Source organism: Saccharomyces paradoxus, assembly GCF_002079055.1.
Source record: "Saccharomyces paradoxus strain CBS432 chromosome XII sequence".
NCBI classification, from domain to species: Eukaryota; Fungi; Ascomycota; class Saccharomycetes; order Saccharomycetales; family Saccharomycetaceae; genus Saccharomyces; species Saccharomyces paradoxus.
The window spans coordinates 204,749-221,769 of NC_047498.1; the positions used below are offsets into that span (position 1 = coordinate 204,749).

The 17,021-nt window shown below is 37.0% G+C and overlaps 9 protein-coding genes and 1 non-coding gene across 10 annotated transcripts; 1 reads left to right on the forward strand and 9 right to left on the reverse strand.

Moving 5' to 3' along the window:
• Positions 1-202: 202 nt before the first annotated feature.
• On the forward strand, positions 203-1,702 carry RSC58 (Rsc58p; the record flags this gene model as incomplete). Its single annotated transcript, XM_033911919.1, has 1 exon — positions 203-1,702. One exon carries the CDS (start codon positions 203-205, stop codon positions 1,700-1,702), a length of 1,500 nt encoding a protein of 499 aa, XP_033767810.1.
• A 238-nt stretch (positions 1,703-1,940) lies between these two features.
• Positions 1,941-3,362, reverse strand: SMF3 (putative divalent metal ion transporter SMF3; the record flags this gene model as incomplete). The annotated part of the gene is made up of 1 exon (XM_033911920.1): positions 1,941-3,362. The coding sequence occupies one exon, from the start codon at positions 3,360-3,362 to the stop codon at positions 1,941-1,943; it is 1,422 nt and encodes a 473-aa protein (XP_033767811.1).
• Positions 3,363-3,788: 426 nt separating this feature from the next.
• Positions 3,789-5,873, reverse strand: MLH2 (mismatch repair protein MLH2; the record flags this gene model as incomplete). Its single annotated transcript, XM_033911921.1, has 1 exon — positions 3,789-5,873. The coding sequence occupies one exon, from the start codon at positions 5,871-5,873 to the stop codon at positions 3,789-3,791; it is 2,085 nt and encodes a 694-aa protein (XP_033767812.1).
• Positions 5,874-6,301: 428 nt separating this feature from the next.
• Positions 6,302-6,374, reverse strand: SPAR_Ltrna3A. Its single transcript has one exon. It is a non-coding gene; the product is annotated as a tRNA-Ala (tRNA).
• A 608-nt stretch (positions 6,375-6,982) lies between these two features.
• SPAR_L00920 (uncharacterized protein) lies at positions 6,983-7,552 on the reverse strand (the record flags this gene model as incomplete). The annotated part of the gene is made up of 1 exon (XM_033911922.1): positions 6,983-7,552. One exon carries the CDS (start codon positions 7,550-7,552, stop codon positions 6,983-6,985), a length of 570 nt encoding a protein of 189 aa, XP_033767813.1.
• Positions 7,553-8,175: 623 nt separating this feature from the next.
• PAU23 (seripauperin PAU23) lies at positions 8,176-8,550 on the reverse strand (the record flags this gene model as incomplete). The annotated part of the gene is made up of 1 exon (XM_033911923.1): positions 8,176-8,550. The coding sequence occupies one exon, from the start codon at positions 8,548-8,550 to the stop codon at positions 8,176-8,178; it is 375 nt and encodes a 124-aa protein (XP_033767814.1).
• Positions 8,551-10,481: 1,931 nt separating this feature from the next.
• COX12 (cytochrome c oxidase subunit VIb) lies at positions 10,482-10,733 on the reverse strand (the record flags this gene model as incomplete). The annotated part of the gene is made up of 1 exon (XM_033911924.1): positions 10,482-10,733. The coding sequence occupies one exon, from the start codon at positions 10,731-10,733 to the stop codon at positions 10,482-10,484; it is 252 nt and encodes an 83-aa protein (XP_033767815.1).
• Positions 10,734-10,992: 259 nt separating this feature from the next.
• Positions 10,993-14,058, reverse strand: RIC1 (Ric1p; the record flags this gene model as incomplete). The annotated part of the gene is made up of 1 exon (XM_033911925.1): positions 10,993-14,058. The coding sequence occupies one exon, from the start codon at positions 14,056-14,058 to the stop codon at positions 10,993-10,995; it is 3,066 nt and encodes a 1,021-aa protein (XP_033767816.1).
• A 422-nt stretch (positions 14,059-14,480) lies between these two features.
• On the reverse strand, positions 14,481-15,155 carry AFB1 (Afb1p; the record flags this gene model as incomplete). Its single annotated transcript, XM_033911926.1, has 1 exon — positions 14,481-15,155. One exon carries the CDS (start codon positions 15,153-15,155, stop codon positions 14,481-14,483), a length of 675 nt encoding a protein of 224 aa, XP_033767817.1.
• A 366-nt stretch (positions 15,156-15,521) lies between these two features.
• On the reverse strand, positions 15,522-16,007 carry NFG1 (Nfg1p; the record flags this gene model as incomplete). Its single annotated transcript, XM_033911927.1, has 1 exon — positions 15,522-16,007. One exon carries the CDS (start codon positions 16,005-16,007, stop codon positions 15,522-15,524), a length of 486 nt encoding a protein of 161 aa, XP_033767818.1.
• Positions 16,008-17,021: the final 1,014 nt, after the last annotated feature.

The following is a 17,021-nucleotide window of genomic DNA, read 5'->3' on the forward strand; positions in this document are numbered from 1 at the left end:
TCAGCTGCTTCATGCTATGTCCACTATATTTCTCATCCGTTACCCGTATTTATATTTGTTAAATTGTAATTATTAAAAAACATCCAAAAAATTAAGAAAAAACATCGCCATAAGGTATAGACGATGGAGAAACGAAGACGAAGAAAATCGTCATCAGTCGGGGTTCCTTAAGAGATAATTTTGAAAATTGTAGGTTTTCATTATGACAGAAAGTGTGAGTGGTAATAAACTAGGAGACCTCTTGGTAAATGTTCAATCCATTTTGAATGCAGCCTCCGTGAAATGTCACGTAGTGGATGAAAGTTTTCCAGCCAAATTTTTTGAGAAAAATCCGGATAAGATATATGAATCATATTGTAAGTTCATTAAAAATAGAAGTAACTCAGAAGGTTCGATACGTAATGAGGATAAATTAGTTTTGACAACTATCAATAAGAGGTTCGAAAATGGAGACTACGAACCCGCACAAGGTGGGTTTTATAAACTTTATCATGACATCAAATTGGTTTGTACAATCCTCATTCACTTTTACCCTCAGGGTACAAGGAACTACCAATTAGTCGACAAGTTCTACAAATTTTCTTCAGAGCTTTTATTACGAGAATGTTGTAGGATAGGAATTGCGCTAACGCAAACAATTAATATTAAATCAAGAAGTGGTAAGTCATTGAGCGGAAATGAGACGGATGAGTACGACGACGATGATGCAACAGAACTAGACAAAACAATCTCGTATGATTTTATCAAGATTTCTATGAATTATTCAGTACCGATTTCTCAAACATATCAAATAAGAACTAAGGATATGGACCTTTTTTCTTCGATAATTTCTAAATCTAATCTCGACAAAAGACCTCATGAACTTCCTAATACCAACTTCAAAATAAACAATGTCTTACCTCAGACTGATATAGAAAACGAAGCTCCTAGATTAGGATTCGTAGGCGCCAATACCAGCAATATCCCAGATCCGACCTTACCGCCAACTGAGATGATGACTAAATTTCTGCATCCAAATTGGTATGCTTTACCTACGACTGTCTGGCTAAAATATGGCAACTATAATTCCTGGGCACCTTCCTTCAATGAAAATGGCACCGTTGTGGATTCAACAACAAGAGGCCTTATTTGGCTTGAAAGAATTGGTTACATGGACTTGTATGAAAAAAATGAAAGGAAAGTAAAACAAGAGGAGCGACCGGACATAGATGAAGAAGGCACAAATGGGAAAGAGAACGATGAAAATGAACGTGTTGATGGGAAAAGCAATGGTGTCGAGAGCAATAGCGGTGATAATGATGCGACTATCACTTCTAGAAGTTCTGAGGATACTGAGGACAACGAGCAATCGATAATCAAGCTCCAAAACTTATACAATTGGACACCATCTAATTACATTGGAGATGACGAAATTGAGAATTTTCGGAATGGCACACCAGATAAGTTGGTTTCAGAGTCTCTTTTAAAACTTAGAAAACTCAGAAAGGAGAGAATTTTAAATAGAGTTTCAAAGCCTACTACAGAGGAAAGGGAAATTTATTTCAAAGTGAAAAGAATACTAAAGGAAGTTATCTTGGCAAAGAAGGTTTCCAAGGTACCTATAAACAATGTAAGGGCATTCCCAGTATTACAAACAAATTATAATGGTAGCATACCAGTGGTAAGGGCACAACCAGGTCGTAAACGGAAACACAAGAAATAAATTGTCAAAGGTTGTGGAGTAAAAGATAAATAATGAGTTATCTTTGTTTTAACTTAGTGAAAACTTATTAAGTCTTTGTGAATAGTGTATGTTTATATTTTCAATATTAGATAAAGTATGCATTTTTTCTGAAGGCCATGCATATATAAGTATATATTTGGGTTGTATTATGCAGAATAAAGAAATGAGAAAAAAAGGAGATTAAGAGAAAACAACATCCTTAAATAAATAAATTCCACTAAAAGTGGATGTCAGCACCTAATAAGAAGGAAATCACCAAATAGCAGTTCAAACTTCCAATTAAAGCCCATACAAAGACAGAGGAATAAGTTAGTAAACGACTGTTCGTAAAATCAACGATTTTACTGTGTTTGGAGTTCAATGGAGTGGTTTCATCTGCGATGACGTTGACATCGGCAGGAGCTCTTACCACTCCGTTTTCGTCATGAACAACCATCAACTTTCTATTTGCGGTAAAATAAATCAAAGGAGCGGATACAATAGGTAAAATTAAGGATAATATCACTTGAGAAAAATTCAAAATATCTGAAATTCCCTTTTCCCCCATGGTTAAAGTAACAAATAAACATGGTACAATGGCAATCAATCTGGTGCACAGTCTTGTAGCCCAAGGTGGTAAAGACCATTGTAAAAACCCCTCTGAAACAATTTGCCCCGCAAGTGTACAGATGATACCTGCAGATTGCCCTGAACATAACATGGCCAATGCAAAGATCAATCCTGCTGCAGGGGATATGTAATGGACCAGCAGTTTGTAAATAGATAGTAAATCAGCATCCTCTGCCTCAGGCTGGCCTGATAAAGTAGCACCTGCGACAATTAAAATAGCGGAATTCACAAAGGTGGCGATCAAAAATAAGGAGATGATTAATTCAGCATAGGCATAGTTTAACGAATATTTTATAGCATTTAAGCTTGGACGAGCATTAACTTTACCGTATTTCTTCATATCATAGTCGTGCAGTCTTGGTTTAACAATCGATGAACCCAAATATAATGAATGAGGCATGACAGTAGCACCTAAGATACCCAATGAAATGTAAAGAGCTTGTTGTTCCTTGAAAATGATGGTTGAAGGCAAAAATCCCTTAAACAATTCAGCTTTATCTGGAATCGAAATTTTAAAAAGTTCTAAAATGAAGCAAATACAGGTACCAATGACCAAAAGACCGACGCCAAATTCGAAAACTCTAACTTTTTTCAAAGATTGGCCGTTTGGTGTGTAGAACATCAAGATTACCAGAACATCCAGCACCGTTAATAAGACACCCCAAGTTAGTGGTATTTTGAAAAGAATTTGCAAGGCGATGGCAGTACCCACGACCTCGGCCAGATCAGTGGCAATGATTGCTACTTCAGCGAAAAAGTAAAGGGTATAGTTTAACTTTTTAGGCAAATTATGACGACAGTTTTCAGCCAAATCATAGCCAGTGATAGTACCCAATTTAACACAGAGGCATTGCAAAAGTACGGCAAAAATGTTGGATATGAAAATAGAGAACAATAAGGTATATTTGTACTGGGCACCACCAGAAACACTAGTGGCATAATTTCCTGGATCCATATAAGCCACACTGACCAATATCCCTGGGCCGATGAACTTGACAAATTTTTGAAGAATCTCCATATAAGATCGCATTTTTTTTGTGATATTGCTACTGTCAATTAGCTTAGAGGAACGATATACTTGCTAGAGGAATTCAAAGGGGATAATGATTTGGGTATAACTAATAATCTGAATTAATATATAAAGGAGCCCCGTATATTTATGAGAACCGATACTTTGTCTTCTGGTTACTTTAGAATAAATATTCAATAATGCAACCTCGCAGGCAGAGAATCAGACAAATGAGATATATACAGTATAAATACCTTTAATCGCATGACAACAGGATGCCGTAACAATGCAATTAGTGCTTTTTCAAGTTGACCCAAAACGGAAATTTCAAGGTGCGGAAACTGGAAGAGAGGGAGGGCGGGCAACAGGGTGCGGTTACCATGAGTTACAAACAATGGTCTATTATACAGTAATCTATTGTGCTGAGTGGTATAATGCACTCGATCATCAGGGGCTGTCTGGTGTGAAGAGGCACCATTCACTTGTCGTGGCTTCAATGCGTCCCGGTTTCTTCACATGCGAGCGCAAACCTTGCAAAAGAATGGAAGAAGGATTTGTGGGATCATCTCTCGATCGTAACCACAGAGTTTCTTTGGCAAAGCTATCGCTCCCGTGCTTGATAAGGTTTTCATTTTTCAGGGTAAAGACGTAGTTGTTGGTATATTCGGAAAAATGCATGAGTCTCGGTTTTATATTGCGCATGCAGGACACATTCTTTATATATTCATCAATATTTTTTTTTTTCAAATTCTGTGGAATGGTCGTGTCCACAGCGTTGTTTCTTTTATCCCAGACTTGCTGAAGTTTTATTAGTTCCTCCTTTTCTGCGTAGGAGAGCTGTCTTTCCTTGGGTATTTTCCTTTTATCAGGGTTTTCACAGTTATGTTTGGCCTTGAATGAGTTTTCGCTCAGTTTCCTATTGGCGTTTCTTATTTTGGTGATCATAAAGGGATTAGAAATAGAGGCGTCCTTAGAAAGTTCTAAATCCTCGTTCTCTGGAATAGTTTCTATATAGTTGTAAGTTAATGACGAGGGTAGTGTTGAGGATCCAGCCCCTGCTATTTCATTACTTTCACTTAATTCTTGTTGGAAATTATGACGCCAATTAATACCGTCTTCGGAAGCCATGGATCCGGAACTCGAGGTTCTATGGCTTGAAATCTCCTGCTGAGTTTGTTGGTCAAGAGCTTTGTTCTCGCCAAGTTTTGTAGGTGAGGGAGTAGCAGCGACAATGGTTGTATTTTCCAAGTTTGATTCATCATAATAAGTTGGCGCTATCGAATCCGGGTTTTTTTGTTGGCTGTCAGCCTTATCTTTACAACTAATAGCACCACGGTCTTTTGATATTTCATCCTCCGCGTCAGGTGTAAGTATCTTCAATGCGGAAGAAATTTTTTTGTCGATAGGAGGCTGAATACGTTCATCTCCCAGTATATTCGTTTTGATGCAAATTTTCTCCTCCAATAACAACTTTAAGTTACTCTCTATTTTCTTAAGTATCACTTCGAAACTTTTGATCATCACATCGTTTTTCTCTGGTTCAATATTGACGTCAAGTAGTTTTGTATCACAATTTAAATTGAGAAACCAAATCATGGGTTCTAATAAAGACGAATTTTTATAGACTGATGATAGTAGCCTAGAAATGGTCTTTCCTGTCTCCAAGTTCAACGATAGCGCTCTCTCATTGACAGATAAAAATCTAAATCGCTTTTTTATATTAATAACGTCAGATTCTGGCACCATCCTTGGTAAGATCAAATCTAAATTTAATTTCTCGTCAATAACAAAGTTTTCTTCTACAATAAAGTTTAGCGACACAGGCTTTTTTAGTCTAGCCAGGAGGGACAGGCTCCTAGCTCTAGAAATCTTGGAGTCTAACGTCTCTTGCATTTGTTTACGCTCTATAGCACCATTTTTTTGTAGTGACACCAACGAAAAATAAAAACGAACGTTTCTATGAATAAGGGAATAATGGTTTATTAAGTGGGTTAATTCGTCAAAAGTTCTTCTTGGCTTCGAAGAAATTTCAAGATATCTTGCTCGTAATCCTCCCAGAAGTTTCCTTAATGTTACTGTAGTTCCCACGGGACAAGATACTTTGTACCTTTTTCCATTGGTAATACCACCTTCACTATCAACTAACCATTTCTCTCCGATGACGTCATCTGCAGTTTTTGTTTCTACCTGCATTGAGCCTTGCTGGTTACACAAGTTTGACAAAAGAAACAATGCTTCACCTCTGAACCCCAACGTAGTTAGAATCGAAATATCTCCGAGGCTACTCATCTTTGATGTAGTATGTTCCAAGCACATGGAAGGTCTGTCACTAATGTCCACACCTGATCCGTCATCCTTGACTGATATATATTCACATCCTCCTGTAGTAGAATCTACATCAATGAATATTTTCTTGGCACCCGAATCGATGCTATTATCTAGTAATTCCCTTACAGCAGCTACCGGACCGTAAATAAAGGAACCAGAAACAATCTTCCATTGGGATTCTGGTGATAACTGATATATAGTCATCCAAACTATAGAAAGGCGTCTGTTATTCTGACTGAAGTGACGTGATGTAAACAACGTTATATGCGTACGAAATGGTTATTTTTTCTTGTGTAGGCGCCAAAAAAGGGCCAAGTATATGAGGGATGTGGACGATAGTGATATTACTTAAACAGCAAGAACTTCATTTTGAAAGCAAAACCCCGTTAGAGCGATGTAATGAGCACTCCTCAGCCTCAAAGCAAGTGGCAAATGGAAGGTTTGCTACGTGCAAAATTCATGGATAATGCAACAGATGATTTTTTCTTTCGCACTATTTGTTCTTGTCGGTGCGTTATAAACAGGTTTACTGTTGCCATAATCTTTAACCGTGTTCAATGTCTTTCCCTAGACAGGAAGTCGATCTCTTCTGGAGATAGATAAAGTTGAGAGAGATATAAGGGAAAAATAAATGGACGCAACCGGAATCGAACCGATGACCTCTTCCTTGCAAGGGAAGCGCGCTACCAACTGCGCCATGTGCCCTAAGATTTCTGCAGGTTTAGACCCAAGATTCCCTTTTTCTAGTTATTTTTATATTCTTGCTTGGCCTTAATATTATTAACTATCAAGCCAAAATACTATGACCAGTTTCATTCAGGTGTAGTCTTGTATTCACGTTATGCGGGAATTATTCTCAAATTCAGTAATTCAAGAAAATGGTATTCACCACTTTGCGTGATTTCATCGATTATTCTGAGAATTGGTGAATAATTGGATAATTGTTGTGATTCCACTGCTGCTAAAGGCTATAATACAGGTGTACGGAATATACTAGAAGTTCTCCTCGAGGATATAGGAATTCACAAAAGAGAATTAATAATATTACTTTATCCTCCTTCCTTTTATATGTTGTCATTCACTATCCTATTACATTATCAATCCTTGCATTTTAGCTTCCATTAAATTTGATGACTGTTTCTCAATTTTTTTGTCATCTTATAACACCGCATGTGATAATATACTACTAAATAGATGATATTAGAATTTTTCATTCCAACATATTCATTCTAACATATTCATTCTATGCTAATAGTATAATTATATCTTCAACATGTCATGCTAGAGCCAGAAAATACATAATATGTAAAATTCTAAACCTGTTGCCCCGTTGTGCTTTTAAAAATCGCTTCCTTCTCATTGACATATCCATCCTCTTCAACGGGCCCACTATGTAAGCTCAACTCGTTGCAAAAAAAGGAGAGTAAGACTGCACTAGATATCCAGCTCACTTGCCATCCGAATAGCTGAGATAGTCGATATAAATTAATGCTTTGGTCAATTTCGAAAAATCCTTGGATTTTAATAAGCGGATAAAGACCGAAAGCGAATAGTAATAGTGTGAGCAGCAAATACTTTAGCTGGAACCATTTAGGATTCCTTCTTCTAGCAGCACAACTGGAACATATCATCTTTGAACATCTTTTTGGCTTTTCTTTATTTTCATTTCTAAAATGACCGTTCTTCCAGCATGAAAAGAAAAATATAATCAAAAGTAAAATTGTTACCGATTGTAGGGCCATCTCTACGATCTTAAGGATGATAACTTTTGGATATTTTTCATGCAGATTATATAATGGTGGTGTCATGAAATATACTCCAGAAGAAACGACGAAAACGACTTTCGTTAATTTCTCTATAAAAATTGGACTTTGAAATCTCATCTTTGTTTATAGTTGCATTAAGTTCCATCTCTTTCACTTTTCCCATTCTAAGCATGCAGCGTATATTTTTATGGAGGAGGTTGTAAAGATTGAAAGAGAAAGTGGTCGCTGGCTGTCAAATCTTGTCATAAATATCTTTTAGTGATGTAGTGCTGCAAAGGGTTTGAAGGAAAAAACTCCAGAGCGTGCGTGTTCCCTACTTTTAAACTTTCATTTTTTACCAAAAAGGCTATTTGCCGCTTCACGGAAAGACCATAATAGCTGAAATCCACGTCAAGATAGAACAAGACGAACTTCCCACTGATTAAATGCTGGATTGAAGAGACATTTTTAGGCATTGAGATTCTTAATGTGATAACTAACATATGAGTAAGTAGTACAATGGAACGTATACAGTTTGAATAAATACAAAATCGTATGCAAAGATTTAAAACTTGAAGCCTCCCACATTTTATCAAACAGTTTTAAACACATAGTGCAGTTCATTGAAAGTCCCTATAACACATATATATGTTCGTTTGTATGTATGTATATCTAGTTATTTCTTATCGTTAAATCGTAATTTTCAATATCCGTTCGTAAAGCATTCTAATGCTTAATACCAATTTGTGAGACTAAGCAGCTTAGTTTGGAATAGCTGTGTAAATACCGTCCTTGGATAGAGCGCTAGAAATGGCTGGTCTCAATCTGGTAGAGTACCATGGGACACCAGTGATAACTCTGGTGACTTGTTCAGCTGGAATACCGGTCAGCATAGTGGTAAAATCACCGTAGTTGAAAACAGCTTCAGCAATTTCAGCTGGGTAAGTTTCAGTTGGATGGGCAGCTTGGAACATATAATAGTCAGCCAAATGAGCTCTGATATCGGAGACGTAGACTCCCAATTCAACCAAGTTGACCCTTTCGTCAGATGGAGATAGAGTGGTGGTGGCTGGGGCAGCGGCGACACCGGCGGCGATAGCGGCGACACCAGCAGCAATTGAAGTTAGCTTGACCATTTTTATTTCTGAAGCTTTTCTATATATCCTTTCAGTGGAGATGTCCGCTTAGTCGAAAGTAGATAACAATAGTAAGTCGTCGAAATAAGTGATCAAAGCTGCTCTCTTTATATGCAATTTTTTGATATGCGACGACTGAACAGATGAATTGTTGAATAGCTATTCTGCTGCTGATATACCTCTTATTTCAACTCCCCTACCCCATACTCTTTGTCACTACAGCGATACAGTTGCTCTTCAACAATGCCTTTTCCACAGATCTCGTATACGAATCCGCGCCTTGTATTGCCCATACCTTATGATACGTGTAGGACACAGGAATGTTCAGTACAGGGATTTTACCTTCAAAGAATCCTCTGACATGCCTTGAGAACTATACTTGCAGTTTTTGGCCAAGAAAATGAGCCAGAAATCGAGTTTTGTTTTGACTCTCGTTCAGAGGCCAATATTCAGTCCTTGACACTAAACGGTTGTCAGGAGAAAAATCGAACGTTTCCCAAATCAGAAACATTGAAATGCCTCTATGAGATCGGAGGAGTCGTATTTGTTAAGGTATGCCCAAAGAAAGGCAATTAAAGTCATGAACTGGTGTATACGAAGAGTTACAGCTATCGATTGGCTTCAGAACACTCAGCAAGTTTTTTGGCTCAAGATCACAAGTCTTGAAATTGCCTATGTATAGCGTAAGTGAGGTAATTGGCACCTCACGTGTGTTCAGTGAGAATGTTTATGGATGATCTTGGGATCAGAAGGTACCTCAAGACTGCTTTTTAATCTTAGTAACATCTACTTGCCTAAGCGCGGCTAGATATGCGATATTTACAAAAGAAATGTTAAAAGTAAGAGTATTTCGAAAGAGCCTGCTATAGTTCTTCTTTGCTGTAGAAGAATTGTAGAAACGACTATACATGATTATTCCTGCTGTTTTCGCTCTGCCCAATGGAAGTTAATTGCTGAAACCACTGACTTCAGCAACACTCACAAAACCGGTCTTATCTATTCCTTCTGAACGTCATGCGTAGTTGCGACAAGCGAATTTCGTGAAGCAATTAGTAGAAACTCGTCACCTGTGCGTTCAAGCACTGCATTAATGCTCTTTGAAGAATTCTAGGAGTTTGGGTAACCATTGGGCTAACCTGATGGAATGAAGAGTAATAAGTTTCCTTTTAAAGATCAATAATCATTTAGTTGAGTGCCAGCAACAGCAAGCAGTGACTGGCAAAAGATAGAAGAGTACGCTTCAAGTTAAAATCTTTTTTAGTCTGCTTTTACCACATGCATTCTAAATCCGGGCCGCTTGTGGAAGATGAATGTCGGTCTCAGGCTCTGAATGAAGGCTCAGTCTGTTTAGATGCTACACTGTTATCTCATAGTGGGCTCCAAGGGAGCGCCTTATTCTCCATACCTATGGTGTTTATCTTCCTTAGCTTAGACGCAATCCAAAGGATGTCTAGAAGAGATTAATACTCGTTTAAATAATCATCAAAAATGCTGCTTCATCTCAGGGGTTTTGAATTACACCTTGACGTCCGTACCAACATGATCCATTGCGGTGCTCTTTCCAGTGTAATGGCAGATGTTACTAGGGTCAAATAATTTTTGAATATATATAGAAATGGATACTTACTATAAAAAAATAAATATGAAAATAAAACTCAGTACCCCACACTATTCTCATTCTTTTCTGTTTGTTTGATTTTGTAAGAAATTGGCTCCATCATGAACATTTCATCAGTGTATGATATCACTTTTCTCATTATCTCCTATTGTTAGTTTACTTTTCATAGAGATGTCCTTCATGCGTGTAGGTCCACTACGCAAACACGAATTCTGGTAATTAATAATAATAGTAATGATAATGATAATAATAATAATGATAATAATGATATAAAAAAGGCTAAGTGCTTATGGCTAAGCATGAAACAAAATCCTTAATCAGAGTTGATGTCGCCTGCAAAAATACCCTTTTCTCTTTGGTCATCCCATTTTTCAATCCAGTCTAGGGGGCATAAGGCGTTGTAGGTCTTCCAAAAGACCTTGCATGGAGCAAAATCCTCGCCCTTCATATTAACACACTTGTGGTAATCCACATAAGATTGCCAACAATGCTTTGTTTGGTTTTGCTGGGGGAATCTAGCATCGAAACCAACTGTATGTAATGGAGAGTTTTCTTGATCGGCCATGTCTATTATACTGTATTTGCGCGCTTTCTATTTCGTAAAAGCAAAGGTAGTTTATGTTTCCAGACAAAATATTTGTATCTCTCTGCCAACCATTCTTAATACAAACTTTTCCACCTGGTACATCTTTCATCACCTTTTTAAAGATCCTGAAGGGATGGGGATATCGGGCAAAACTACGCGCGACGCCTTTCTGAAAATTGATTGGTCAATGTTATAAAGCCTATATGCTAAAGAAGACATCGTATCATATCATATAGATTTATTTAAATCTCTCGAGAGCCTTTTGGACCAATTGTGTGTTGTTCTCTCTGTCCAATTCCTTGAGTAAGCGTATTAATTGGAAACACATGTCCCACGAATCGGTAGCTTTTATTGTGTCCGTAGCGTTCGCAGCACTTGTCACCAAAAGCTCCAAGACTTTAAGCATTAATTCTTCATCCTTCAACAAATTAGTGACAGATTTACCTGACGTTTTTGTAGAATCATCGTTTACAGTTTTGCTTTCTTTTGTTTCTAAATCTGTTTTTTTAAAATGTAAATCATCTCCCAAATCTTTCTCATCGTAATTCAAAAATACCAAGAGAAGTACGCCAAGCATTTTAGCCTCATTTTCTTCTATACAGAGGGCTAGCAAATCCCTTGGTGTCATCTTCAAGTTAGTGAAAAGATGGTTCCAGTACTTGGTTTCGATCTTTCTTAAGCAATTACTAATAATTTCTAACATACCACCGTGGGTAGGTACTGAAATATTATGCTCTGAATCGGTGTTATCATACATCTTAATTAATTTCAGGATATCATCCAAAGAGTCGCTTTGTAGTATTTTAGTAGACAAAATCTTTTCGAGCGCAAATTTATAAGGCCTTAGTGAACGATAATCGTTTGAGATTTCCTCCAAATTGATATTGTCTCTTAATTTGGCTAAGATTAATTGATCGAGGTATATTTGGTGTTTTACCACCAATTTGGAAAATCTCGAGTTGAAAATGCAGTGAAGTGTATGTGTAGTAGCTGTTTCCGGCGTGGTTGATATTGGATACAGATCTTCTTCGATGGGGATAGAAATTAGTGGCTTTTTATCATCCCATAAATCTTCTAAAGAGTATACGACGTAATTATGGCCCTGGATTACAAATATTTCGTCCCTTATAACATCGACTATTTTTTCTATATTATTCAACAGAGTTAAGGTTTGCCAACCTCCTCCATCCAGTTTGCCAAACTTTATAAATTTTCTGTCGGCAAAAAATAACAAGCCCTCTTTCATGTTAGTTATCCACTCAATTTTGTTGGGTAAAACATCAATTGGAATGTTAATTTTAAGATACTGGTAAAATTTTTTGATGATGTTTAATCCACATGGATGGACAGTAGAAATCACATCAAAAACAATCGTTTGAGTATCAGTAACTAAAATAATCTCAGCTGTTTTAAGTAATGCTTCGGCTTGCTTCTCGGAAGCTTTGTGGTCCTTGGATTTAATCTTCAACAACTTATACCGGAATAGAGTATTAACGTGTAAACTGAAAACAATTGTATTCTCTGGAACATTGTATTCCCAAATAACATAATCTGATAGTTCCACATCCGAATTCGCTTCTTGTAGAGGAATTTGTAGACATTTCAAACTTGTTGAGCCGTCATCTTTCTTCATATGACAAATCAAATAATTATCACCGAGCCAATGTAAATCCAATACGTTTTGGTCTGCAAAACTAGACCACGTATTGGTTTCTAAATTATGAATCAGTAGTATATTCTTGTTCGACACATAAGTAGCAAGTAACCTCAAGGAAGAATTGATTTTCACAAAAGCGATATGATTATTGAAAGTTTTTGTAGGAAGTTTTATGACTTGTAAATTATCATTATTCAAAGATGAACTTGTCACGGGTGAATATATGACTACATCATTGTTAGTATTGGTTAATACGTAGCATTTCGGGTTTCTAAAATCAAATTGCGTTTGTTTTATTTCTTCCCATAATTTCCAAACTTGATATTTTCCAGAATGAGACACTGTTATTAGCGATTTATCCAAAAATACAAAGTCAGATATCTCATACTGGGCCACTTTTTTTTTTTCACTGTCATCCTTGCTACTGTCATTATTGTTATCATCATTATAGTCGTCTTCATCAAAATACGTGGCAAATAAAAGATTTCCAAATTCTGTGTAAAAATGGATGTTAGTACTATCCTCAGAAACCAGAAGTAATATATTATCATTAATTCTGTCGCAAAGTTTTATTACAAATGGCGGTTTCCAGAAATGGCTTATTTTTTTAATCCTTGAATCAAAGTAGATTATCTTTTCTTTATAAACAATGACCAGATACCCATTAACTTCTAGACACGTCAGTAGTTTATCTGGTGTGTCCGGCAGTGTTATTGCCTCAACAGCTTGTTTTTCTATGTCTATAATGCTTAATATGGTTTGCTTTTCCACGGGATCATGAGATAAAACCATTAATTGTTTATTACACACAATTGTTTTGGATCCATTTTTCACTTCAACCAACGAGCTCTTGCTAACTTTAAAGTCCGATATTGTAAGTATTTGCAATCCGTGAGGAAACAAAACTATCAAAACTTCTTCATAACGTCCATCTCCGACTTTGGAAAATGTCTTGATGCCAATCATGTCTATAATTTCATAGTCAAATTTTAAAACAACTTTTAAACGAAGTTCCAGTTTTTTCACCGGAAGTTCATCGATGTTTTCTTGGTTAGAAAGAAAATGTAAAAACCCTTTTTCCTTAGTTATGCCAAACCCATTTTGTATAATTCTTGAAGAATTATTCTTATCGAATACTGTCAGAGTGTCATCATCGGTATTATAATCATATTCAGCACTGTTCGCTTCTTCTTCATTCATTAGAAGAGGCTCTATGACGGGAATGCCATATTCTTTAAAAATTGTTTCGTTTGTGCAGTTTTTCAAAATTTGGTAGGTTAAAAGAAAGTTTTTATCTGTCATAACGTAAAATATCAGCTTTCCTTGGTGCCACAATAGGTACTGCGAGTCTTTTTTAGAAATAAGTCCTTCGATGATATCATTATACGGAGCTGATCTTTTCATTGATCTGTTATCACCAAACTCCTGGAGAGAAGCCATTGTTCGTTCATGGCTAGCCACCAGCGCCATTGGTTTGAAATTGTAAATGAGCACTCTTGTCGGAGTCAGCATGATAAGAACATTGGCCTGGGGTAGTGTCATTGATTGGAGGATATTGCGATCATCCATTTTAGTGCCGCCACCTAATTCTGCGTTGCGTGGCGGAATCCTAAGCATTTGGGGCGGACTAACTGGCCATAAGTGCATTTTTTTTTCTACGTGTTCAGTTTCTTACAGCTTCCGGTCCACATCAATCTTAACTTACCATTGTTTATAGAGGCATTTAAGTTTGTTTTTTTCAGGTTGTTTGAACTATTAAGGCGCCGGTATTGTCGAATTAACATTTAAGAACAAAAGATTTGCGTAAAGCGACAAAAAAGGGCAAGATTTTGCCCCAGACGGCGATGCCATTCACGCAGTTATAATAATATTCCGAAAATAAATCATGTGGTATTGTACGAAGCCGGTGTTCATTGATCTCACTAAAATCCTTATTAAAATTGAATTGTCCATTAAAAACGTATATATATATATATATATATATATATAAGTAATACTCAGATTACTAAAACTGAAAGGGTAATATGGTCCTCACCATGAGGCCAAACCGCCAGATTTGGAGGAATTGTTCAAAGGGCAGCTGCAAGGATCCCAAACAATGCCATTGGGAGATACAAGCTTTTGGCATGGGCACCATTTTGTGATTGACTAGTGCTAGACGCTGATGAAGAATTTGATGTTGATGTGAGTGTTGCTGTGCTATTTTTATTGTTGGCCTTGGGAATAATGGACTGGCTTGCGTTAGCTGTCGAGGAAGGAATAGAATTGGAAGCAGAGGATGTTTGGCTGATATAAGAGGAGTTAGTCATGGTGGCCTCTGTCTCATCTGTTATGAAATGTTGTGGTAGGTATATGGTCGTAGCCGAGGCTTTGTTTAGTAAAGATGTATACCATGGAAAGCCCGTAATAAATGTTTGGAACTGAGTGAAAGGGAAACTCTGAGCGATATCAGATTGCAAATCTGCCGTCGAGGTCAAGTCAACCATGTGATAATAGTAGTCAGCAACAGCTTGGGGTAGAGTTAGATGGTTCTGCATCATGTACGAGGTATACTGTGGAAAGGCAGTATCAAAATCGTTTAAAAACTCCATGAAGAACGCCATGTCTGCATCTGCGGCTGCGGACCTGGCAAATGTATCGTCAGCGGAAGTGGACGTAATAGTCTTTGCACCATAACTATGGCTGACCAAAAGGCTCACTAGGAAAACATTTTTAATGAAGTGGAAAGAGGGAGTAAATATCATTGACACTAATTTTTAGGATGTAACGAGATGTTAAAATCGCTTGATGAGAGATAATAGTCTAGATTGTGATCAAGTAAAGCAAAATAATACGGCATAAACTATTCCCGATTGAAGCGTCGTTTTAAATCTTTCAAGCTTTTGAAGTTTCAAACAAAGGCTTGGGTGACAGCAATAAAAAATTTTGCCAGAATTTTTCCCTATTTGGGCGTTCAATGAAGATAACGTTTGGAATATTAGAACCAAAAAAGAAAAAGGCTTGCAGCGATTAATAATTATACTAATTTTTTATTTATCATATTTAAGAATATGGAGAACACGGGTTTTATATTTAGACGCCTGCGAAGATCCTGAACCAAACATAGTTGTTTAAGAAAACAAATAAGTGATGGTTTCCAACATTAAAACAAAGTAAAAACATGGCCTGACTGAGCCTACACCTCCTGTGCTTGTACTCGAACTTATTGTATTAGTTGTCTTAGGGCTTGTTGTTTGATTTCCCGATGAAGAAGGTAGTGACGTTAACTGGGTGACTACAGTAGAGTTTGAGGATTGGTAGTTTATAGATGATACGACGCTGGAAGTTACTTTTGGTAGAGATGACGATAAGGAAAAACCTGTGTTATTAGTAGCAGCTAATGAACTAGTAATAATGCCGGAAGAAGTTGTACTTGGAAGATGAAGTAATTGATCGTTAGAACTTCCATTGTCAAGAAAGGTGTATTGCACTTTTTGCCCAAAGGCAGTATTTAAGTCTTGAGCATTTGAGTCTGTGAGAAGTTGTGCTTGAACAATGAGGATTTGTAGTAGTGCAATAGGAATGAAAGCTAGAGAACCGAATTGGCTTATCTTCATAGTAAACTTGTTGACGAGCTATAGAATGGTGTGAGAGAGGGTCATAAAAGTAGATTTTCAAGGTTTCAAGTTTTCAAGGTTCTTTACTGGTCAAGATGGCTAATGGGTAGCTAAATATATATACAAAAATGTTTGTTGATGATTTGTTCATAGTGTTTTCAAAACACCACGAAAAGACATCATTCTTGCATTCTTTTTTCTACAAGATGAATCTATACATCTGAAACTGCGACGCCATTTTTTTCCGCTGTTCGGGGCATTCTTGGCCAAATCCTCGAGAGAAATAATACGTCAAAAGTAGAAAGGTGGGCTAGACGAAACATGATCATACGTCATAACTGCAGCCGTGTATGAGTGGGTGGAAATTGTATAAGTAAACAGGTCCTTACTTATAATATTCACGCATGCAATGAAATTCTCCAGATTATGTTGCTTAGGTCTGGCCAGACGGTTAATGAAATGTTCCAGGGGAAATAGAAACATTGTAACCGGTCTCCGCCAAGCTTCGCCCTTCATACATGCTTGTACAAATACGTAAGGTTGAGGTTCGAAACTGGGCAACGATTGGACTAAGAGAAAGTGGCCAGGTCCTTCCTGTGTAGAATCAAGTAGATACGTTAGCACAATATGCCCCTTTTTATTTTTTTCTACGGTGTGTGTTTATATTTCTTGGCACATAGCATTCGGCTGCAAACTTGTAACTTTATTATTAGAACAAGACAGTAATTTCTGTTCCACTTTTGCTCCACAACTATAAGCAATTTTTTTATTTTTATCAACTGTTGCGTTTTATGGACTACGATAGTGGTACTTGCCTTTCGTATTGTTTATATTTTGTTCGGAAAAATAGCTTTTAATTAATTTTTCAACATCAGTTAAAGTCTTGTGAAATGCCTATAAAGAAAACAAAGGACAAAATAGAGGTAGATAATTCAAGTGAAAAGATTCTATTCCTTACACCAAATTCAACTAAAAACTTTACGAGGTACCACGTAGTTCCGATTGGATCATGTA